The 24,214-nt window shown below is 43.5% G+C and overlaps 1 protein-coding gene across 2 annotated transcripts in view; it reads left to right on the forward strand.

Moving 5' to 3' along the window:
* The first annotated feature begins 372 nt into the window (after window positions 1-372).
* EGFLAM (EGF like, fibronectin type III and laminin G domains) overlaps window positions 373-24,214 on the forward strand; it is a 170,377-nt gene continuing 146,535 nt past the window's right edge. For both annotated transcript variants that reach the window (XM_019930125.3, XM_073802068.1), the window contains exon 1: window positions 373-513. In XM_019930125.3, the coding sequence (XP_019785684.1) occupies window positions 417-513 (97 nt within the window). In that variant the 5' untranslated portion in view covers window positions 373-416. The remainder of the gene's footprint in view (window positions 514-24,214) is intronic.

Consider the following 24,214-nt stretch of genomic DNA (forward strand, 5'->3'; position numbering starts at 1 on the left):
GCGGGCTCTCTGCCCTAGAGGTGGGCGAAGAGTAAATTGTCTCAGGGCCTGCCCCTCTCACTTCCACTAGATTGTAATTCCATCCCTGGGTCGGTCGAGCCTCCCTCCCTCTCTCCCGCGGCCAGCCAGTCCCTCCCCGTCGGCTTCCCCTCGCCGCCCCCATCCCCGCCCTCCCCCCCCGCCCCGCCCGAAAAGCCCTGCTGCTCGAAGCCCGCTTCACTCCCGCACGCGGACCTCCCGGCTGCTGTCCTGCCTCCGTGGACTCCTCCGTGGTTCCTGGTCCAGCTCCCTCAGCCCTTCGCCTCCTCACCTCGGTCAGGGGATCCGCGGGGGCCGCGTCTCCCGACGTATCTCAGGAGACGCCCTTTTCCTGTGCGCCCAGGACTTGGTGAAACTTCTCAGGCGCCCGCGGTGAAATGGATTTAACCCAAGGCGTCTTGCTCCGGCTCTTGCTCCTGGCTTCCAGCCTCGGACCCGGCGCTGTGCCGCTCAGAGCAGCTCACAGAAAACCAGGTAATGCGCTCGGTGCTCCCGGGAGCATCACGTCCGGAGCGCCCAGGTCCCCGTCTCTAGCGAGGACCCAAAGCGGGCAACGCACCGCCTCTCTCACCCCTGACCAGCGGCACTTAACTGGGTTCTTCTCTGCCCAGAGCCGAGAAAAGACGCCAGCCTCGCCCTCCCCCTCCCAGGACAGGCGGTTCCAGGGATATTTGTTTGTTAAAAGAATGATCTATTTTCCAGACACAGTAGAGGTGGAGGGCTCTGTATTTGACCACAGAGAGCTGAGAGTTGGGGCAGCGATCACGCTGTCTCAATTACAAGGATTGCAACTGTGCAAGAAAAGTCAAACAGCTCCTCCTGTGTCTCTAAACAGCTTATTGAATTCACATTGTTCAGAGCCCAGTGATTTCCTGTTAAGTGTCTGAAGATTTGCCTGGTGTACCCTATGCCCATCTCCAGTCCTTCCCACGCACTATGTAGGGATGTGGCCTCTGCTGTTAGGATCCTCTTCCACTCTGGGGTCCTTTTCTCAGAAAGGAACACCCAACGGGTTAATTTTTACCGTGATTTGAGCTCCTGTCTTTGCTCTGCGATTTAAACAAAGATGTACAGCGTTGTGGGCTATTACAGTGAACTGCTGAGAACTCGAAACACACTAACTTGCGTTTTCTCTAGTTACACAGGTAGAAAGTCTTACTGTGTTTTTGCCTCCTTTGGTTTGGCCTGTGTGGTGAGATTATTCAAAGTAGAACATTCTAAGCAAGAAAGTTCTAAACATTGTTTCTCGGATAATGATTTTTAATTCCTCTTTGCTGAGACTATATTTAGAATTCTGAAAAATCTGTTTTTTCTTAGTTTACTTTGCAAGCGGGGTTGTCTTATGGTAGTAATTACATCGTATGAACGACGGAAAACAATATAACTATTTGAATGCAGTCTGCAAAACTTTGCAGAAAGCAGTTTGTCTTCACAAATAATGTTGCCGTTAGAAAGAGACAAACAGGGGAAATTTATCAGAGGGCAAAGAAAATCATCCTGGCAGGTTCCCATATGGCTGCTTAAATATTTTCGCTGCTCCAGGATCTCTCCACTTGGAAATATGACTTGTTGCCTTTCTGCTCTGGAAGATGCCTTCACTCTTCAAGCTGTATCTATTATCACCTGCGCCTTGCTACCTGCCTTGAAATTTATAATTGTTATTATAATCTGAAGCACACTTAAATTGTGAGCTATTTTAGTCCCACTGATCATTCACTTAGGAGAAAATAGCAGCAGTCCCAGGTGATATTATATTAAATTGTTTCTTTCCTACATGCACGCAGACACACATCTTCAAGGATTTCAATGAAGGGCTTCTTTCTAACTTTCCTCCTTAAGATACCCACACGTGATCATCTGCATTCTGTGGGTTTATTTACATAAAACCATCCCGTCACAATTTTTGAACAATGCATTGTTATACCTGTATTTCTTAAGCGTGAGCAGTGTATGTAGTGTTCTTTTAAGGATAGATTTCAATCCGTTTAAGCAGAATTTTTTAAAAAAGTATTTCACAAAAGCCTGCTGTGTAAAAACTGCTCGTATGGTTCACCGTATTTCCTTTCTTATTTTCTGTAGTTCCTCTCCTACAGATACTTCCTACCTGGTTCATCCAGGGTTTCATTCTGTTATTCATGCCATGAATATGCCATGTTGGTCTCTTTGGTTTTATTTGAAGCATAGATAGGGTTTTGATAGTGGAAACTCTACATTTTAAATACTTTAGCACATTAAATATATCAAATTTGAGGTAAAAGGAGTGTTTGGACTAGGTTCAGCCTAGGAGAGTTTTTCATTACTTTATAATTTTATCCAGACACTGGCTCTCAGGTTGGAAGGCTGCTCAGATGAAAATGACAGCTACTTCATAAACTTTGGGGGCAAATATCCTCCTGGGCTCATTTACAACCCTTGGAAAGATTAGTTTTTGATCCGGAGAATTGGTCCAGATTAAAGACTGAATGTGCTCCACTTGGCTCTGATGTGAACGGCCGCCAGCTGATTTATAATCTTCCCCAGACACCAGCAGATCTTGCTAGTATCCATACAGGAGTTTCTTTGTACCTTATTTCCTCAATAGAAATTGATTTGTGTGCAGTACTTTGAAGGTGGCATGGCTACCCCTAAGGTGTACTGCAAGAGTCCTGTTTTTTTTGGATGACCCTGTCTTTCTCCTCACCCTCCCTAAATCTCCCTTTGACAAGTTCGGCTTTGTTGGAGAAGTCTTGTATTCAACATCCACCTGAAAATTTCCCATCCCCATCTACTTCTGGTGAGAAAAAACCAAGCAGCAGCTTCAATTATGAGTCTCATTTGGGTCCAACATAGACAACTTTTCCCTCCACCAAGATAGCTACTCCTCTGTCCCTGAGTGTTAATAAAGAAAGCTCTGCGTTTGCTGAGACTCACAAGAAAGAACAGTTCGCAAGTTAAGTCAAATTAAATAATAATGAGCATTAATTAATTGCTTTCTACACTGTCCTAAGAACTTGACACATACTGATTTATTTAATCAACCCAACAGGTCTGTGAGATGGGTATTATTATTACCCCTGTTTAACTGAAGAGGAAATTGTGGCTTAGAGAAATTAAATATCTCACCCAGGGTCACCCAACTAGTGAGAGCCTGGATGGGAATGCAGGCTCTGATACCCAGGAGCAGAAAGGAGTCCTTAGCTGCCCGGTTAGGAGAGGTGTGCAACCCCTCAGGGAGGGCGTCTTCCCCCTGGATGAATGGGGGGGGCTCCCAAATTCGAATCACAGACCTGGCAGGAAGTGAAACACCCTATTGTACAGCTGGGCTGAGCATGACCAAGGGACTTGCCCAAGTTAATATCAGAAGCTCAGCTGGACTAGTACCCAGACCCCCTTGAGTGGTTTCCAGTTCTTCCCTTACCCAGAGTCTCACCAGGACATGCAGGGAGGACTGTTGTGCCTCTGATGTAGGGCAGGGGGGAGGGAAAAGGAAATCCAGACACATCTGCTGGGACCAGCATGTGTCAAGCCACGTGTGTTCCCACAGGCAGATTGCTAACTTAACGGTGTTAGCTTAACTCTCTGGCACAGAGAGAGGGGCTGGAGGGCTGCCTGAGGGCCCTGCCTTTCCTCTGCCTTTCCGGCTGCCTGAGTTCCCAGGGTCAGTGGGACAAGGTCAGGTCAGGGTTCAGAATTCAAGGTTTTCCCCTGGAGGACTGGAGATCCGTAGTCATTTTGCGGGGGGCGATGCAGGTCTGTAATCTTTTCCTTTCCACTTTTCCCTCAGTGTTTCTCTATCTGAAAAAGTGGATTAAAACAAAGATCCAGGGAAACTCAGAAAGAAAAAAAAACAAAAGACTGGAGGGGCAGAGCAGAGTTAGCGCAAGGGCAATGTGCCTTGTCGGTTGCTGGTGCGCTGACATGCGCCTCTAGGTGGTTTCTGCTGCTACTAGTGTGAGGCTGAATGGCTAAATGGTCAAGAAAAGGTCAGGGCTCATCCTCTTCTACTTCCCCCACCCACCCAGGATAACCTGAAATTCACAAGAGATTGGTTATATCCTCACTCAAAGCTCTCACCCAAGTCCCTTTCCCAAAGCATGTAATCTGGGGGGGCTCAGCTCTTCCGGATGTCACCCCTTCCTTTCCAACCAACCCTACTCCTCCACAAGGCTCATCCAGATTGTCTTGTTTCTTGATGAAAACTGGAGCGACAAACACCCTAAGAGGGATTATATATATTTCTCCCCAGCACCTAACTACTAGTGTCCAATGCAGTTCTGGCACCATAGCAGAAATATTTCCCTCTGATCCTTCCTTCCATCAGCCCTCCTACCCTCCCATTTGTTTCCACATCATACCTCATCCCTATAAAGAAGCCCCTGCCTCTCTTTCTGTTTCTCTTTCCTTTGATCCTCTATGAGGTAAAGGGACACAGAGAGGTCATGGTCAGGAGTAAATGTGTGTAACATGAGGCAGTACTTTTTTCTCAGAATTCTTTCTCATGGGAGAGTGACTTGACCAGAAAGGAATTGAGTGGTGTTTCGCTTTTTGGTTTTATTTTTGTTTTTGCTTTTTGTTGCTTCCCTGAGCCCAGGGCTTTAATAACCTTAGAATTCTTTGGGGAGTAGCTGTCCATCTGTTCACGGGTTACTGTAGCTCAAAAGTGGTCCAGTGAACCAGAGCTAGATTTCTGGAAAACAGGGACTCAGGTGTCTGAGGTGGAGGTGGGATCTCAACTCCTGCAGTGTTATCCTCGGGAGCTCCTGTCTTCTCCTACCTGACCCACTAGGCAAGCAGGACTGTATTTCTCCCAGCGGACTACATGAGTGACGTGATATCTCGATTGCAACAGAGAATCTTTTGAGCTGGTCAAGACCCTTGCCACTTGTTTTGGTCACAGCAAGTTGCAGGTATTAGAAGTGCACCTGCTATTTCAGGGATAAAAAAGGGAAAGGGTGAGGAGATGCTGCAGAGACTAAATAGCAGTTTGTAGGAGAAACCCCCCCAAACCCATCTTTGATTGCATTGGTTGTGAACCGTCGTTCTGAAGAAGGACCCCAAAGTGTGCTTCAGCCTCCTGAAATGAGCTGGAAGACATTTGCTTCCTTGAAGAGTCCCGATCTCATGGGATGGGGGTCTGGGCCTGGGGGCAGAGAGAGACTCAGGTGAAAAATCAAATCAAATTGCTGCCAGCAGAGGGCGCAGTTTCCAGAGCTGGCACAGAGCGGATCTCAGACTTCTGATCCAGGCGAGTCACCGCTGAACTTCTATGTGGATAAGAATTCTTGGAGTGCATCCCAGACATCTGCTTTTTTAAACAAGAACCTCAGGTCACTTGGTGCATGTGGTTCACAGTCCACACTTAGGGACGTGACGGAGGAGAACTTGGGCTCCTAGCATAGCCTCCCTGCCTCCACCCCAGGTACTCTCCGGTACCCCGACAGCCTCCACTTCGACAGCAAGCATCTGTATTACAGCCAAAACAACCCCAGTGTTTAGATTCTCTGCCGGGTTTCCGAAGGTTGGATTCGGGACTTGAGATCCTCTGAAGGCCCATGACGGACATCTCTTCTGGGCAGGTCGTCCTTCTACTCACCCTCTTTCCCAGTAACCCCGTCATTGAGAGATGGCTGCACACGGCAGGACACCCTTCAGTAGCATCAACAAAGAAGCCAGGCTGTATATGACCAGCCCCTGCCCCTCATTTCCCCCAGGCCCATTCCATCCCCGCTCCCACGCAGCTCCTTCTTTCAGGCAGGCTTCTCCTGGCCGAGCCGGAAGGCTTGGGTGAAAGCACAGACTCTGCTATTCGACAACTTTGGGTTCAAGTTCTGACACTTCTTTTTTATTATTATTATTAGTTCCTTGGTGACATAGGGCTAGTTATATTAGCTCTGTAAACCTGGGTTTCCTTGTCTGTAAAAATAGGATAAGGAAAGAACCTACCATTTAAGGATTAAATGAGGTAATACATATACCAGGGCATTAAAAAAGGATTAGAAGCCTGAAGCTTGAAGGCAATGTTTATGAAGTTGGGATTGTTTACTCTGGAAGGGGGTGTGGGTGGGAGAAGAATGTGTGTATTTCCAGGCATCAGAATAATTAACATAGACACTTATGAGTTCATGTACTTTTTTTTTTTTTTTTTCCGCGGTACGCGGGCCTCTCACTGTTGTGGCCTCTCCCGTTGCGGAGCACAGGCTCCGGATGCGCAGACTCAGCGGCCATGGCTCACGGGCCCAGCCGTTCCGCGGCATGTGGGACCTTCCCGGACCGGGCCACGAACCTGTGTCCCCCGCATCTGCCAGGCGGACTCTCAACCACTGCGCCACCGGGGAAGCCCGAGTTCATGTACTTTTATCCTTTCTTGTACATGTTAATGTATGATTGGTAGCATAATTCTAATTTTACTGAGTTGTACAAATTTTTAGGTAAACTGACAAATCAGAAAGACTCTTTGGTCAACCACATGCCTTGATTTGGGGTTTGGAAATGTGGCTGTGAGGTTTGTGGTCTTGCTGGAGTAGATTCTTTTGAGAAACAGTATCCCCAAGGGTGGTGGACAATTTTTTCTGGTAATTGTCATGTGGAGGTTTTGTTCCTGAAAGAGAATCATCCAGGCTGACATGTGACTGGGAGTCTGTGAAAATCTCCATGAAGCTAGAGAGCTAAGAAAGGGTCAGGGTCTGCTCATTAATCATCAGTTTGGAGTAATTTATGAGCCACTACCAGTGACATAGAAAGATAGAGACTGGGCTCCATTGGCTCTTCCTTTTCTTATTAATGATTCGTGCACTTCCAGAGCTGTAAAAAAAAACCCCACTTACCCCAGATAACCCCACCAGCTTATTTTAAGAATCAGAGGAAATAAAGCAGACTAGTGCTTTGAAAGAACCGAAGTGTTACACAAAGATGGGATGTTACTAACTAATAATACTCACACTATTATTATTACTTTAACCAACCAGACCCACCAAGGACACACTTTCTGAAGCTTTGATCTCTTTTCCAGTCTCTTCTTCCCCATCCCCGTAAAGACACTTGAAGATTCTTTCTCTGTCTGACTCTGCAAATCCTGAGCAATTTAAATCTTAACACTTGTGTTTGCTGACAGGGCACCCAAAATCCCGAATCAGATTTAATGCAGTGTTAATGCTATTTATTTCTCTTGATGCAACAAGTTGATATTAGCCAGTTAATGGTTTACATTGTGCAAAAGGAGTTGTATCAGCAGGCACTTTTCTGTAGCATCTGGGCAGTTGGAAACATAATACTTAAATACAACCTGAGTTTAAAGCCTTCCTTGGACAGATGGCTAATTTTATTGATCTAATCTTACACTTAGGAATAGGTCCCATGATCCTTTGCTGGTAATTCTTAGAGTGAGCAGAGACGTAAATAAACTGGATGAGGGCTGTGAATTAGACGCTTGTTTGCTTGTAATTTATTTTTTAAATACTTCAGTATAAACAGTCATGGTGTGAATTACTTTAATCTCTACCCTAAGGGTGCTTAATTAACATTTGAAGTAATCCAGGATAGAAGGTACCGCTCTGGCATAAGAGTTTACATCTTTTTTTAATGTCTTGGTGGCTGTGTCATACCAGTGGTTAAATATTTTGAATTCATCTCTGTGCTGCCAGGAGGCTACACTCCAGGGCTGGTTAGTTACCACTTGAAGAACTTTACTATAATGTCTACTCTCAAAGGTGGCTGGGCAGATATTTCAAGTGATGCTATCAAAAATCCAGCCTAGAGGGTTTGTTAATTAGCACAAACAAATTATGTTAGAAATAATGTTTTCATTGGTGAAATATGTTATTGGCTAGAAAGATTGTACATGCCCCTCTATTTTTGCATGGACAGAGAGTAACAATTCAGGAAGCCCAAGAGTCAAGCTGCTTTGGCGTCGGGCCAGAGCTCCATTCAATCCTGTGTCTTCCTCACCTAACAGTAGATTCCTTTGCCTCATCGGTCTGGATGATTTGTTGATCCTGCCGTTAGAACCCTGATGCATCTGCCTCAGCAAGGTGCTTGCAGCTGTAACAAACAACCCTAAATCTCAGTGGCTTGACATAAGATTTATTTTTCATTTACTCCAAGTCCAAAGTGATCGTTTCTTGTTGGGCAGCTCTCCTGGGCTGCCCTTCTCCAAAGGGTGACTTGAAAATCCTGAGTCACTCTGTCTTTAATACCTTCATCTTGTAATGCCACCATCTTTATTTTTTATTTTAATTAAAATAATTTTTTATTTTTGGCTGCATTGGGTCTTTATTGCTGCACGCAGGCTTTCTCTAGTTGCAGTGAGTGGGGGCTACTCTTCATTGCGGTGCACGGGCTTCTCATTGCAGTGGCTTCTCTTGTCGTGGAGCACGGTCTCTAGGCACGCGGGCTTCAGTAGTTGCAGCATGTGGACTCAGTAGTTGCGGCACGCAGGCTCTGGGGCATGCAGGCTCAGTGGTTGTGGTGCACAGGCTTAGTTGCATGGGCTTAGATCTTCCCAGACCAGGGATCAAACCCATGTTCCCTGAATTGGCAGACTGATTCTTAACCACTGAGCCACCAGGGAAGTTCCCCCCATCTTTAAAATGGGCCTCCAAGGTCTCATGGAAGGTAAAAAGAAAGAAGGCTTGTGTGGGAGATGTTTATGTGTCGGGCCAGAACGCGGTCACAGGGCCTCAACCTAACTGCAAGGAGGTCGGGAAATGTAGTTCAGCTGTGTACACAGCAAGACAAGGACCAGACATGGCGGATTGTCTCTCATGCAGCACTTTGGAGTTCCTAAAAGAACAAACAGGGATGTTACAAGAGTAAGTTATTTGAGAATTTTTGCAACTTCCTGCCCATCCATTTTTCCTCTATGTGGCAGAATTTGGCCTAGAATTTGCTTTCATTGTAGTGTACAACGTGGCTGAAAAGCAGATAGTTACCGCCTATCTTAACTTGTTGGAGGCTACCATGATTTAATAAAAGATCCTAAAAACCAGGCAGCCAAATTGACTTACATCAGTTTGCAGTAGGGTCCAAAAATAGGTATATGTTTACGTGACTACATGCTGTTTGTTGCTACATATTTCCTACATTTTACAAAAAGTAAAATAAATCCCTTTTAAAAGATAAAATAACTACTCAGTGGGTTAGAGTGAATTTCGAAGGAACGTCAACTAGAACTTCAGTTTTTACCAGTTTTCTAGAAGTTCCTTCTATTTGTATCCCATAACAAAAAGGAGTATTCGTGGTAGAATAATTTATTCAGTGAGAGATGCATCTTACAATATAAAAATCGTTTTTTAGTCACCACAGCCTGCTTTGATGGGGATGAAGATGATCCCCCCAAAATAAATTGATATGTTTTGTTGAACCACTGCACTTTTCAAAGCACTTTTAGAGAAATGATCTCGTTTGATCTTGTAACCCTTGCCCCACTGGGAAGTCAAGAGCTGATGACTTAGCAAAGAGGAAACAGGCACAGCCAGGACATGAACCCAGGTTGTCAACCCGTAACCCCTGACGCTTCCCATCAATCCAGAGATTTTTTTGCAGCTGATGGATAAGAGCATGATCGCTGTGATGGCCCTGAGTCTAGCTCTGCAGCCAGGAGGGACCTTGCCAACAAGACTCACCCACGTTTTACTTGCAGAGGCTCCATGCCTGTCACAGGACACTCTGTAGAATGAACTGGTACTGCTTTCAGTCATATTCCTGACTGGTTGGTGTGTGTTTTGCAGAATACGTGATGACTGAGGGGCTGTTTGCAAATGAGAAGCAGCTGTAGTGGCTGGAGGATCGCTCCAGAATCCTCCCAGTGTTTCCTATAGAAGATCCTTTTGGGGTCTCAGAGACACGCAGGATACTCAGCCTGGCTTTGTTGTTCCTCCCAGCGTCCCATTCCTCCACTATTTAGCCATCTTCTTTAGTGGAAATAATATTTGCTACACCTTCAATGGGAGTATTTCAAGGTTTATCATTCAAGTCTCAAGGCTTTCTGGTAGTTTCTTCAGCATCTTTTTGATGTTCTAGGAGTTCCTAATGGCTGTAGTTAAACAAGTAAATCATTAGGTTGGAAAAAGAGGCCTTCCTTTGATAGCTATTTTAGAGTAATTGATGGACTTTGGCCACAACCTACACACATAGCACACATCCCTGAAGCTTGGAGGAGTTGTAACAAGAATCCAATCAAACAGACATGGGTTTGAATCCTAGTTTTAAAATTGATGGCCGCCTGATCCCAGACAGAGTATTTAATCTCTTTATACCTTAGATTTCTACCTACCACAAGGGTTTTATCTGATGAATCAGTGAAATAATATGATGACTGGAAATGCAGCTAGGAAAGTACTTAAACATTTGGTACATAACGGGCACTCCAAAGTTAGTCCATATTAACTAGGTTCTTTTTGATTTATAGAGTTTATGTAGTGGTAGAGATGGTAGTTTTCCCGTATTTGATATAACCACAAATATTGACAACATTGACACAAATGTATAATTGAGCTTAGGCTCCCATGAAAATGGAATTGAAAGGAATTTCATTTCCTTAATCTCATATTACAGATTCTTCAAGTTTATATCATCAAATGATGACTTTTGGTGTCTAGATCAGTCATAAAGTTCATTTTATTGATAAAAGATCTGGAACCAGCATATAGTTTAATAAAAATAGCTCACATCCCTTTTGGCCTTTGTATAAAACCAAGAAGAAAGATCCTGTATCAAGATTCTATATAGCTACTATAGTAGCGATAGATTTTCATGTATCAGCTATATGCTTCTGTACCCCAAAAGAGGTTATTTGCAGTTGGAATATAGAGAAAATTTTCCTTAGCTACCTTCTTTACTGTGGTATTAGCTAACAAGTATAAAAGATGCTGTTTCTATGATATCTGCTCTCTCCCCATTTTGAGTCAGCCATACTCTCTGCTAGAATACTCTTTCTAAAATGCAGTTCTAATCCTGTCACTCTTGGGTTTAATATTCCTTTCTGGCTCTTTACTGCCTTCTGAATTCTAAAGCTGAGCATCCCAGGTCTATTAGAGTATGGCCTCCACTTCCTTTTCCTGTCTTCTCACTGAATACATAATCTGTATTCCAACCAAACTCGATTATGTGCTCTTCCACAGCCCTCCTCTTTGCTTCCCAGTGGTGGACCTGTCCAGTTGATCCATCCCCTTGGAACATCCTTCCCTCATCTCTGCCCAAGGAAATGCAGTGACCCTTCCAAGCATGGCTCAGTGCCGTTCTGTGAGATCTTCACGTACTCTCCCAGCCAGAAGCCCTTACGCTTTCTTCCATTTTGTCTTGTATTATGTTTTTGATGTACTGACCCATGCCTTGTCTTAGATTTGTAACTTGTGAAGGAAAGCCCTGTGATGTCTTCACCTGTATGTCCCCTCCAGTGCCTGCTGGAGTGTCTTGCATTCAGCTTGTCTTTCCCAGACAGCTATGCAGTGGAAAACGATGGCCTCGTTTGGGGCAAATACTTTTTAACGTGGTGTGATTAATTTGATCGTGTTCCCAGCTCCCAAATTCACTTCCTTCCTCCCTCATGATACAGAAAAGGTGTCATTTCTCTGTGCCAACATTTCTTCTCAACCTGAAAAGACATTTGAAAACCCACACTGCAGTGTGATTTAGAGAAGGAAATGGCCCAGGAGTCAGTCTGTAGCAGTATATAATTTAAATCCTACCTCCATGCTGCCAGGGGCTATTGGAATTGTGGGTTTTTAAGGAGCGTCTGATCAAGTCCACACTGTGAAATATGTCATTTTCAATACCCAGAGAAGAGGTAGAGTTTGAAGTAACATGTGGGGTTGCCTTAGACCTGCTTTTTATCATGTTTTGGAAGGTTAAGAAGCAAAGGCAATAATGCTGTTTACTCATACATCAAAAGATAGCGGGGGAGGACGAGTTAAAACAGTCCAGTGTTCAGTTCCCCTCCTTCTTCCAGTTGTCTTTGAAAGCAAAGGAACATGAGATGTGTGTGGGAATGGCATTGGCGGTATGATAGAAAACGTCAGGTTGCAGGGGAAGGGATAAAGCCAGTCCATCTCTCATAACGAGATCTGACTGTGAGGTTGGGAGGAAAACAGTACTCAACAGTCTTCTTCAGTTTTATTGTGCTGACCCTGGCTTACTTACGAAGATCAATTCTTTAATCCCTGGAAGGTAAAGCAGCCAAAAGATAGAGTGTTTGCAAAGGTTCTTCTGGTCTTTGTTTTGTAAGGACTGTCATACCTGATAAAATGTATGCTCCTGGGAGGCCCAATTGAAAGCAACCAATTGATTGACCCATTCACCAATTAATTTCTTGATATATACATACACATACATATATATATGTATGAAAAATAAACTGCATTGTAGTAGAATTAAAAATGAACAAAGTAAATGATATGATGCTGAAGCATTTAAGGGGAAGTAATGTCTGAAATTTACTTTGAAATACATCAAAAATCAGATTCACTGATGGAGACAGGGATAGATTGTTGACATATGTGTGATAAAAGAAGTATAGTAAAATGTTTACGGTAGCATCCATGTGGTGATTATACACATGTTCATTCTAAAACTCTTTCACTTTTCTGTAGTGTTTGATTATTTTCATAATAAAGTGATGGAAAAGATGAACTAAGTATTAAGGAAACAAATGAAATGACTACAAAGTTTTTCCCACACAGAGTGAGGGTCCAACATGCTCTGCTCTGCACCCAGATAACGATGGGTTTTCTACTTTCGTCCTGCTCTTCCCTCCACATTTCCTCTCTGCTCTTCTCTGCCCTGCTCCTTGCTGCCCGGGGCTGGCCTTACTGCATCACTCAGGCTGCTTTGCCCTTTGGCTTTTTTGGGTTCAGCTAACGAGAGGCACCGGAAGGAGATCAGAGGAGAGCAGCAGAGAGACCCTGGTGTACGTCTTGCCTGATTCCACCCTGCTTTGGTACTGCTTTCCTGGCAGCAGTTGTATTTCTTTAAAACTGCATCTCCTGGCTGTCCTTGGCTTCCAACTCTGGCTGGCGCCAGGAGCAGTATTTTCTCCTCTTGTACTTTCTGCCCTGGGTACCGGCAGCATTTCACTGCTGCTGGTCTCTGGGTGTATCCACAGCCCTAGTTTTTTCTCAGAGGTGTTCATACCTCTGTAAGATATCTTTTAATTACAATCTTTTTAGATTAAGTAAATTCTTCTTCCTGCTGGGACCCTAATTGCTACCTTTGGTACCACTGCTTTGTGATAATATGCTCTGTTTCTACTATTTTCCTCCTTAGGTGTAACCATGAGGTTTTGATTTGTGTTTAGCTTGCCTTCAGAACTCTCTGAGGATCAGGTCTGATTTAGCTTAAGGATGCCTGCTGTAAATTCATGAAGTAACTGCAAGAGCAATAGAAACCTTGATCTTTTGAGAATGAGCTTGTCCTCTGGGCCCAAATCTGCTGGCTTCTTGGCTAAGAGCACATTGAGATTGACCTATTCATTGCTGTGTGGTATTGAGAAATGATTGCAGTGATGGCCAGGGTTCCTAATAGAAATTCTAGGAACTCAGAGGTTTCTGGAACACATATGAAATGAATGGAAGATAATTCTTCATCTCTTGAGAAAGCCCCCTGAACCCAAATTAACCTCTTACAACTCCAGGGAATTTGACCTAAAGGGGAAGACCACGGCGAGCTTGGACTTTCTCCCACTTCTGTTAGGTTTGTTGCTAGTTTTTATGATGATGATATTTTTTTCAACTCTGTTCTGATTTCTTGGCTATAAATATCTTGTACCTGATATTCTACAGATCAATGCTTATTATTCAAACTTTAAAGAATTAATTAGGCAACACCTATTGTCTTCCTTTGGATTTCCCAGGAACAGACCATAGGATAAAGATTTGAATTAAAATAAGTTATATGAAAGGTGAAACAAAACAAAACAGAACAAAAAAAAAAGAGTGGGAAAGTGAGACAGGGAGTCCACTGAAAAGGCAGTCAATGAAGGTTTTCTCATCAAGTGGGTTAACACTGTGATGATTAGAGCTTATACTCATGGGAGAAACTCTAGAAAATGGTAGAGAACACATAGCACAGAGTTTTCCTACCTGAGGGGTGAGAGAGCTGGGGTATTTACATCAATTCCATCTGTCACCAGGGGAGGGCTGCTTCGGGGATGGGTGTTAATTTCCTGACACTTCTGGCCTTGCCAGGCTTATGGGTAGAGCAGTTTTCTATGTCTTCTGAGAAAATTCTTAGGCCAAAAGGTGCAAAGATTGGTAGCTAGAAGTGGGTTGGCCAGCTCTGAAGTGGTGAAGCCTGAGGGATTATGGTGGGTACTGACAGTTCTTCTACACCCATAATTGACGAATTATATTTGGAAACTCAAGACTGAATGTCATTTACCATTTTGATGGACAACCTTGCTCCCTCCCCTGCCCCCACAAGGAGTTTATATATTATGAGAAGAAGGGGAAAGATGTTTGGATATTCCAAGGAATTCGAGTTCTTAGTCTCAACCTATATCAAGATTTTCAGGGGAAAAACTTTATATTGCAGTACAAAATGAACTTTTGATTAAACCAGCTCTCCAGTTGGAGATATTCAGGAAGGGTGACTGTTTGGGTTTTAGATTCAAGAACTACCATCACCACCAACCACCCTCTACCTCCCCAGTTAAAAGCTTTATTCATTTGTGCTAATTGAGAAGGCCAGCAGAAACTGGAGTCTTCATTGCTTATGGTGATGCTCTGTTATTTAGAACTTGAGTTTAGGTTGTTGATTGTTACAGTGGGGAAGAACCCACATTTACATTTAAAGGCATGCCTTGTGCCTTCCCAAAGCAGTAGTGACAGCTAACATTTATATAGTGCTTGCTATGTGCCAAGCACTGGTAACAGCACAGTCTCCTAAGGCTGGCGTCATAGAATCCAAAAATTTTAGCACTAGAAGGGACCTTAGGGGTAGCTGTCTAAACCTATATGGCTTAGTGAAGGTAAGTCACTTGCCTGGGGTCATGAATCTTGTTAGTAGCAAAATCAGCACCAGGACCCAAGCCTTCTGACCCCTGACCTAGTGCTCTGTCTACTAGACCCACCACCCTATGACCATGGGGTAGGTAAAGACTCATGTTCTATTTTCATTGACTATCTCTTTCTTTTTGAACTTGGTCTTGCTTGTATGTTTAGAGGTAATGAACCCTCAGCCCAGGCTTCTGTGACAATGCCATGCCTGGAGAAACAAATGATCTATGAAAAGGCAGCCCAAGCTACCTTCTCAGCTCAGCTCCTTGTTTGCTCCAAAATACAGGGTCTGTGAGAAGCACCATCTTCTAAGCCACAGAGACCCACAGGTAGACAGACAGTGGTATTAGGGCAGAGAAAAGAGTACATTTATATAGGATCAAAATTCCCATCTGAAATTATTTCCACAGCATGATTTTAAGTGAATCCTTCTAAGAGGCACCGTTGAAGGGGAAATTGAGGGGAAATTTGTGTCATAAGACAGTGTCAGTGGCTTAGTTAATCACTTGGCTTGCTTCTCATTGTTGGGGATAACCTTGAGGAATTAATCCACTATGGCAAAGTTCCAGGACATTTTTTAAAAACACAATTAGAGTCATTCTTTGTCAAGACTGACTTGTACAGAGTTGATCCTTTAGGGCTGAGGTTAGCAAACTTTTTCTGAAAAGGGCCAGATAATGAATATGTTATTTATTTCATTTGTATTTATTGGGTCTGTATTGCAACTACTCAGCTCTGCCATTGTAAAGCAAAAATAGCCAAGGGCAATATGTAAATAAATTTACATATGTTTCAATAAGGCTGTTTCAATACAACTTTATTTACAAAACAGGCAGAGGGCCACATTTTGCCAGAACCCTAGTCAGCCAAAGCCTTGAGATGGTGCACGTCACCAGGCCTGCTGCTTTCTTTTGTTTGCTGCCTCTATGGTGTCTGTATTCATTATTAACATTATTGATAACCTTTTTTTTCCTGATGAAAGTTTCTTGTGTCCTGGCAAATAGCTTGATTCAATTCCCAAACACAGCAAAGATGGGGGTGTTACAGCAAGTCCAGGGGAGTTAGCCTTAGACAGATGTGAGGTCATCCCTCAAGCTCTCCATTTGATATAGGTAATGGGCCATATATGACTATGTCCAAAATACACACACATAGAAAGCATTGTAGACTTGAGCCATATCTTAGAACCCCCATTCTGCTCATATTTTAAAGTAATGACAATAACTCTGTCTTAAAGGAAAAATAAGGGAGTTCCCTGGCGGTCCAGTGGTTAAGACTCCTCGCTTCCACCGCAAGGGGTACTGGTTCGATCCCTGGTCAGGGAACTAAGATTCCCACATGCCTCGAAGTTGTTATCAAGAGTAACTATTCTCAGGGCTTCCCTGGTGGCGCAGTGGTTGGGAGTCCGCCTGCCGGTGCAGGGGGCGCGGGTTCGTGCCCTGGTCCGGGAGGGTCCCGCGTGCCGCGGAGCGGCTGGGCCCGTGGGCCGTGGCCGCTGGGCCTGCGCGTCTGGAGCCTGTGCTCCGCGGCGGGAGAAGCCACAACGGCGGAGGCCCAAGTACCTCAAAAAAAAAAAAAAAAAAAGAGTAACTATTCTCATATAATTATGATAGAAACTCTCCTATCCGCTCCAATTTGGATTGGTCAGTTAATTGGAAGAGTCAGTTAAGGGGACAATTTAAATATAGATACATTTTATTTTCAGTTGAGAGATAGTAGTGGGAGATTTATTTGACAATGCTTGGATGTAAGGATAATGCTTCTTCTTCTTCTTTTTTAAACATGGGCCCACTGATTGGAGTTCTTAGTCATGCAGCAATAGGGCATTATCTGAGTATAGCAAGCTTCCAGATTTTTCAGTCTTTTAGAGTAGCTGCAGTTGTTGCTTAGAAAACACCTTTATTGAGTTATCCCAAAGCAGTCAACCTAGTTTTTACAGAAACAATTTTTTCTTGTTATATTTGTATTTCATCCATTTACAGAATAGAAGGCCATGTAATTAAAATAACAACCAGGAACAATGCAACTGACCCTTGGTAGGCATACCACTCAGCTGTGGGGGTGAGTGGATGCCCAAGGGCCACACAGAGAGTGGAGCCCTGCCAGCGCAAGCCTTCCAGGGCACTGGGGCCATCAGTATCAAGGACACTTGAGAGGAATCTAGGATGTTGGTTAATACAGGAAGTAAGTAGGACTTGCTTTTGTTCACAGTACTTTAAAAAGTTGTTTCATTTGGGTTTGTTAAGACAAGTTTCCTGCTCACTTGTTCAAACTCGTATTTTGCACAGGCAATTTCTTTGCAGTAGGCTGTACACAAGCTTCTGCCAAACCCTGATGAAATTGTCAACTAACTTGGCTTTGGTGGAGTTCAAATCAATGAAATGCTTTTCAGTGAGTTGAGTACCCTTCATCCGTGAACCTGTGTCTTCTCTAATGACACATGTATGTTAAAAAAAAAATACGGTCATTAGTAAACTATTTCAGAATTAAAAAACCTGAAAGACTCATACAGCTTTACTACATGCCAAGTATTATTTCAAGTACTTAGAAATAATCTACTTTTATTCCTCTTAACATCCCTTAGATGTAGATCTTATCTCATGACCATCTTGCAGATGAAGAAACAGGCAGAAATTTGAGTGACAGAGCTGGGCTTTCTTCTTAGTCATTTCTTTCTGCCTCTCCAGAGCTGAAGCTGCCTGCAGAGGATGGGTTGGAAACTTGACCCAAATGAGAACTCTGACAGCCAGATCTTTTGCATCTTATAGTTCTCCCCAATAAGCACAAATGATGGGGTTGTCAGCCAAGTGTATCATGAGGTATCAGCCCAGGGGTGGGGTGTAAGGTAAGCACAACTTCCCAAATGTCCAGTTCCGCAAGGAAGACACATTTGACTTGGTGGCCAAGTCAAGAGGAGGTCCTGCCAGGTCATGAGAAGCCCTGAGTAGGAGCTGACAAAGCCTCTTTAATCCTCGGCCAGAGACCCTGAAACTCCAGCATACTTAGCTTTTATGGATATAAAATTGCTGTTTGAAAGCTAGATCACTGGACTGAATATCTGAGTGCAGGGTACTGTGTCACCAGCACCATCTTGCTATGCGTGACCCAAATTTATAAAATCGTGAGCAGGCATCACTCCTGAACTGTAACGTGGCACTATGAAATGATGACCAACATATGAACATGCTCAGACAGTCAGGTCTGATGTAAATAGACCAAGAAGGGGTTGCACACAGCAGGCCTGGCCAGAGCCTACCACAGAGATCAGGCAAATTAAGGACTCCACCAATATATTAAGTGGTTTTCGTTGCCGTCAGACAAGAAGTATCTGTGAAGGCAACGATAGAAATATAGGAGACTGACAGATTATGATGAGAGTTCTTATGTGTATGGTGTTCAGAGTTGGCAAAACTCTTGTCTATATCATTAGCGTTGCTACTGGTGATAGATTTTGGAGTCAGATAGAGCTGTTTTACAATCCTGCCTCTTAGACTTGTGACTTTAGGTCAAGATCCTTAATTTTTCTGAAGGTCAGCTTTCGTTTCATGTGTGAAATGTGAATAAATCCTTTACCTGTTGGAGTTTCATGAGTTAAAGCCTATAATGCCTGTGAAGTGCCTAGCACAGAGCCTAGTTTGTAGTAGGTTTAATGATCTCCTTTATACATCTCTTTACACAGAAAGAGTCACAGGAGTGGCAGGACCTGACCCTATATCTTCTGATTCTTAGGTCAGTCGTCCTTGTCCTCAATCACATGTTCTCTAGAAGCAGGCACATTTCTGGTTAATGAACTGTAAGGCAAAGGATCGATCCACTCAGAATGGGCACCCAACTGATAGAAGAAAATGAATCAGTGCTCTGAGTTGAGACACAGAAGTGAGTATCATTCATCCGCTGAGTGGGGCGGGGGGAGCAATGACAAATGAACGTGCTTTTGCCAGTCACTTACTCATGATTACATATTCATTTATTTATTCAGCAATTGTTTATTTAGCAAGGACCATATGCCAGGTATTGTGCTAACTGCTGGGAATAAAGTGAATAAGAAATATAGTCATTTCTCTAAAACTCATTAACGCTCTGCGGAATTCCAAAGGTATAATGATTCCTGTTGGAAATAGAAATAACTTAGTCTGTAATTTAACTGTATTAGATTTAAATCGTCTGATTAAAGATTACAGAACTAATTATAAAGCTGAAAGATACATTATGAACTTCTTTTTCAGTATAATTTCTTAATATATACCATTATTAATTTATTTTTACATAAATGGAAATTCAGTGCACACGTTAGATGGTCTAGAGATTTAAAAAGAAACTGTTAAAGATAAAAGGTCTTAAATATATGGTAAGGCTGTTTTATTGTATTACTCAATTTTCTTGACATGTTCTAGGACTTTTAGTATAATTAGTAAAATAGCTGTAACTTCTGAGGTTACAAAAGAAAGACGGTCATTTTGAAAATTGGAAAATGAAAAAAACATATTGCTGGGAAAGAAAGGCCCTCCACTTTAATATTATTTATTTTCATCTTCTGGTCAAATAGAAAGCCCTTATTTTGCAATTGAACTTTAACTAGGAAAACTAAGTAATTTCATAAAATTTTATCAAAGAGTCTGATTGAGGAGTCCATATTTAAGGTTGAGAGTGGAGTTTTCAATTCCTGAGACTTTGATCCACAAGTTGAGAAAATATAGGGCTCCTATCAGTTCTTGGAGAGAAGTGGTAGTTTTTGGTTACAGAATAAAGCTTAGGGCAACCTAAATGCTAATTTTTCATGTGGTAAAACATTCTCAACTATAAGAAGGAAAAAGATGACAAGCATTTGCTTTATTTTCCTTACAAGTTACATAATTCTGTTGTCTAGACAATATTACATTAACCATATTGTTGAGTAACCCCTCCTCTGGTTGTGTAGACCAGATGTGTGTTATTTCTTCAATACTGGGGGAGTTTTAAGGGGTAAGAAGAGTACTGGGTTATAAGCCAAGAGCCCTGAGTACAAGCCATCCCATCATTATGTCCTATAATTGGGTCCATGATCACCACACATTATTATGAGGGAAATACTAGGGAAACCCTTTGTTGCTTACCCGTTATTAACCCCCAATTCCTGCCTTCTGTGGAGAGGGGGCATAGGAAGTCTTCTTTTGACAGTACTGTATAAAGTAGAACGTCTTTAAACTCATGTCTTATACCAAACCAGCCTCTCCAAGATCCACCCTTCCTCTAGACTTGCCTTTTTTTTTAAGATACCATCTTCCAGTTTTCCAAGCTTGAATCCCAGGAGTCATCTTTAAGTCCTTTTCTCTTCTCCCCTACTTGCTGATTTGTCTTCCTTGGAAATTGCCCTTTTATTTCCCTCCCTCCACATTCCAGTTTCTAGATCTTAGTTCAAACTCTTCTTACTAGAGGCTTACCATAGACTCCTAACTAACCTGCCTTCTGTCGTTCTGCCTCCTTGCCATCTATATTAGTCAGGGTGAGCTAGGTTATGCTACAGTGACAAACAATTAGAAAATCTCAGTGGCTTAAAACAAAATTTACCTGTGGTTTATGTTACCTGGTTATCATAGATTCTAGGGGTTGACTTCCATTGCCTCTTTACTCAATGACCCCAGCTCCACTCTTTAGAATTTCATCAGTTTTCCAAGGAGAAGGGGGTGTTGGATGATCTTACTCTGACAATTAAAGGTTCTGTCCCAGAAGTGACACACTAACTTCGGCTCACAGCCATTGGCCAGAACTAGTCACATGGCGGACATGTGGAGTCCACTCACGTGCTTGCAACAAGTGGAGAAATGGATATTGAGGTGCACTAGGGGGCTGCACTGTTCCATCCTACAGTGAAGGCCAGAATCCTCCACTAAAGACCAAGTCCTCCAATGAAGGCCATTGGAGTTTCTGCAAAGCACCCCTTTACCTAAAACCTTTCAGCCGTTCCCACTCTATCAGATGACCTAGAATTCATGGATCTCTAACGTGTATTGAACAACCAATAGTTCTCAAGCCTTTGCTATGTCAGGTACCCTGCTACGTTCTTTAATCCATTATCTTATCTATCTCTTACAACAAATGTTCAAAGTAGGCTTTATTATCCCCATATGACAGATGAAGAAACTGAGACTTAAAGAATGTCCTAGTTTGGGTTTCTCCGAAATCCGACCACGTGGCAAGGACTTGGACACCAGAAAGCCCAGTGAGGGAGGGGGCTTGTGATAACAGCAAGAGAGGCGTGTCAATAATGGAACAATGAGCGGGTTACCACAGGGGGCAGCTGCAGACCCTCTGAGAGACTGCAGAGCAGGGCTCTACACCGCGGGCCAAGGAACTCCTATACGTCATTGCTTGAGGGCTGCTCTTCAGATGTGAACTCCCCAGCACCTTTGCCCTACCCTACCCGCAGGCCAAGCACATGCTGTCAGCCTTCTGCAGATGCAAGCAGGTTGCCAGTTTTCTGGAACAGTGTTGATTCCCTGAGGGGATATGGGCATTGGCAGCTTCTGCTACAGAGAGGTGAATCTACTTGCCCAAGGAATACAGTGAATAAGATTTAAATCCAAATACTCTTGTCCCCCACACGACCTGTCCACACGGACCTGTCTGTCCACGGTGTCCGCACGGACCTCTCACTATTTACTAACACTGGAGGTGGATCCGGGCTCCAGCCAAAAATGTATCACTGACCACTCTCCAAGCACTCTTGTCCTTTTTCTTTCTATCCCTGGGTTCATACCATTTCTTTTTTTTTTTTTTAATAAATTTATTTTACGTATTTTTATTTTTGGCTGCGTTGGGTCTTTGTTGCTGCACGCGGGCTTTCTCTAGTTGCGGCGAGTGGCTACTACTCTTCGTTGCGGTGCACGGGCTTCTCATTGCGGTGGCTTCTCTTGTTGCGGAGCACAGGCTCTAGGTGTGCAGGCTTCAGTAGTCGTGGCTCGTGGGTTCTAGAGCGCAGCCTCAGTAGTTGTGGCGCACGGGCTTAGTTGCTCCACGGCATGTGGGATCTTCCCAGACCAGGGCTCGAACCTGTGTCCCCTGCATTGGCAGGCAGATTCTTAACAACTGCACTGCTAGGGAAATCTCATACCATTTCTTCTGCTGGGAGTTCTCTCTGTTCCGTGCCTCCTATTTAAGTTCTATCCATATTCTCTGCTCAGCTCAAATGGTGCCTTCTCCGTGAAGCCTTATTTGATCATCAGAAATCCTGCTCTCCCCTCTCAGCCCTACTGTGGTCAGTTTCACTCTTCTAGCACTTCCCCTGTCCTTGCTTGCGTGGCAGAGATGCATGGACAGGTCTCTCTCTGGATTAGACTGTAGGCTCCTTGAGGGCATGAATCCTATTTTATTCAGTTGCTTCGAACACTTGGTGGAATAAGGTAGATAAATATAACTGTACATGTGCGCACGTCCACATGCACATTCATTTCACATTCAGTCCAGGTTGGCTGAATTTGGCAAACGTCACACTGAAGTCTGGACTCCGGGAGGAGGTGGTTTTCTGCTTTCCTGCTTAATGCGCCACCATCAGCTTCTCTACTCACCTGACTTCCAGCCCCTGTGTTGCCACTTGCCGTGTCCGCTCCGGAGAGGGACAGGCGAACGAGCTGACCGATGAGGACACAGCGGCCTCCAGCAGTTTGTACACGTCATGTCTGGGGGATGCGTACTTGTCATTATTCCCATTTGAAATGGCAGCGGAATGAAGATGCTTTGCCTAGTTCAGGTGACATGACCAGGAGAGTGTAATTAACCTTCAGGGGACACACCGTACCACCATAAACTATATGCCAAGAGTTTCTAGTGGTTGGGAGGCAACAAAAACCTTCAACTTTGCGTGTTCAGAACTTGGTTTACCTGCAGTCTCGGTGGTGCGGTGAAGAAGGGAATTCCACCAGGCTCTCCCTGGCTTCCAAAGAGACACTCTCCTGTTGCTGAAGATCACCTTTCAGATTTCCATTGCCCACCGGAGCTCCATGACAAGAAATAACAGCAGAATAGATGGCCCTGGCCTCCACGGTGTTGCTGTTCCGCGAGCTTTTCTCATATGGCAATCCCAACCCCTCCTTGGGAATACTGCTGTTCATTTTTGAAACGCTGAGCCCAAGGAGGCACTTTGGCCACAGGTGGTAATTCATTCTAAACAAAGATAGGTGACCTGTCTCATCTTCCCCCCCGCCCCCAATTATGGAAACAGATTATATTCTTAGTCAAATCCTTTTTGAAAAAACTATATAATGACTTGCCTTAACAACTTCCTGCACAGAAAATTCTTAATTATGCAGTGGACCAAAAAAAAAAAAAAAAGGCATTTTCTTTTATCTGTTCTGAACGAGTTGCCTTTCAATTTCATTGACTGCCCCTTTGTTCTTATAGGGCTAAGCGTTTGTTTGAAGAATGGCTTTGTCGTGTTTCCTTTGACTGTCTCCATGGCCTAAATAAAAAGTCTACCAGAAAAACACTGAAAAAATCAGCTTCTTAGTTGTGAGTCTCTTGCAAGAGCCCACAACCTAAAAGTTTGCTTTTATCTTTCAGATTCTGAAATCCATCCCATTTATAAATCGCTCATGTCCCCCCATTTGCTGTTTGACACTAACCAAGTACCCACAGTCAGTGAGTTAATCATTATTCCTGTATCACGACCACAAAGATTCCAGATGTACAAAGGGGACAGTGCTCACATGTATATGTATAGGCAATTTAAGTCCACTTTGCAAAGGTATGTGTTGATATTAGGAGAATTTTGTATATGTATATGTAAGCAGATTGGCCGGGGCTGGGAGGGTGGGCAGTGATTAATCAAGGTGAACTTTCTGGAGGAGTCAATGTCTGTGCCAGTGTTGGAAGGAAAGGGCATAATTCCATAGCGAGTCATATAAACACTTATTATTATTATACTTGGTGAGATAGTTGATATTTTCACAGAGAACCATTAACAATTGTTAAAAGTAAATCAATTCCTGCTCTCCGTCTACCCCTCTCTCTATGGAACATACAACAGAGATTTGCCCTTGTGAAAAACTGCTCTGTTGGAAAGCTCCTTTCCTGTGTTCTGTTTGTTTTTAGGTTGCAGCTTTTATTTCTGCCTTTAAGCCTCTGACTCCATATGTTTTTCATTTCCACTCAGAGGAGTTAGGACTGCTGTTGACTGAGAATGTCTAGTCTAATAAGGCTTTTTATTTTTGACCTTTTAATTTGTCTAGTGTTTC

The sequence above is a fragment of the Tursiops truncatus genome, chromosome 3, assembly GCF_011762595.2.
Source record: "Tursiops truncatus isolate mTurTru1 chromosome 3, mTurTru1.mat.Y, whole genome shotgun sequence".
NCBI lineage: Eukaryota > Metazoa > Chordata > Mammalia > Artiodactyla > Delphinidae > Tursiops > Tursiops truncatus.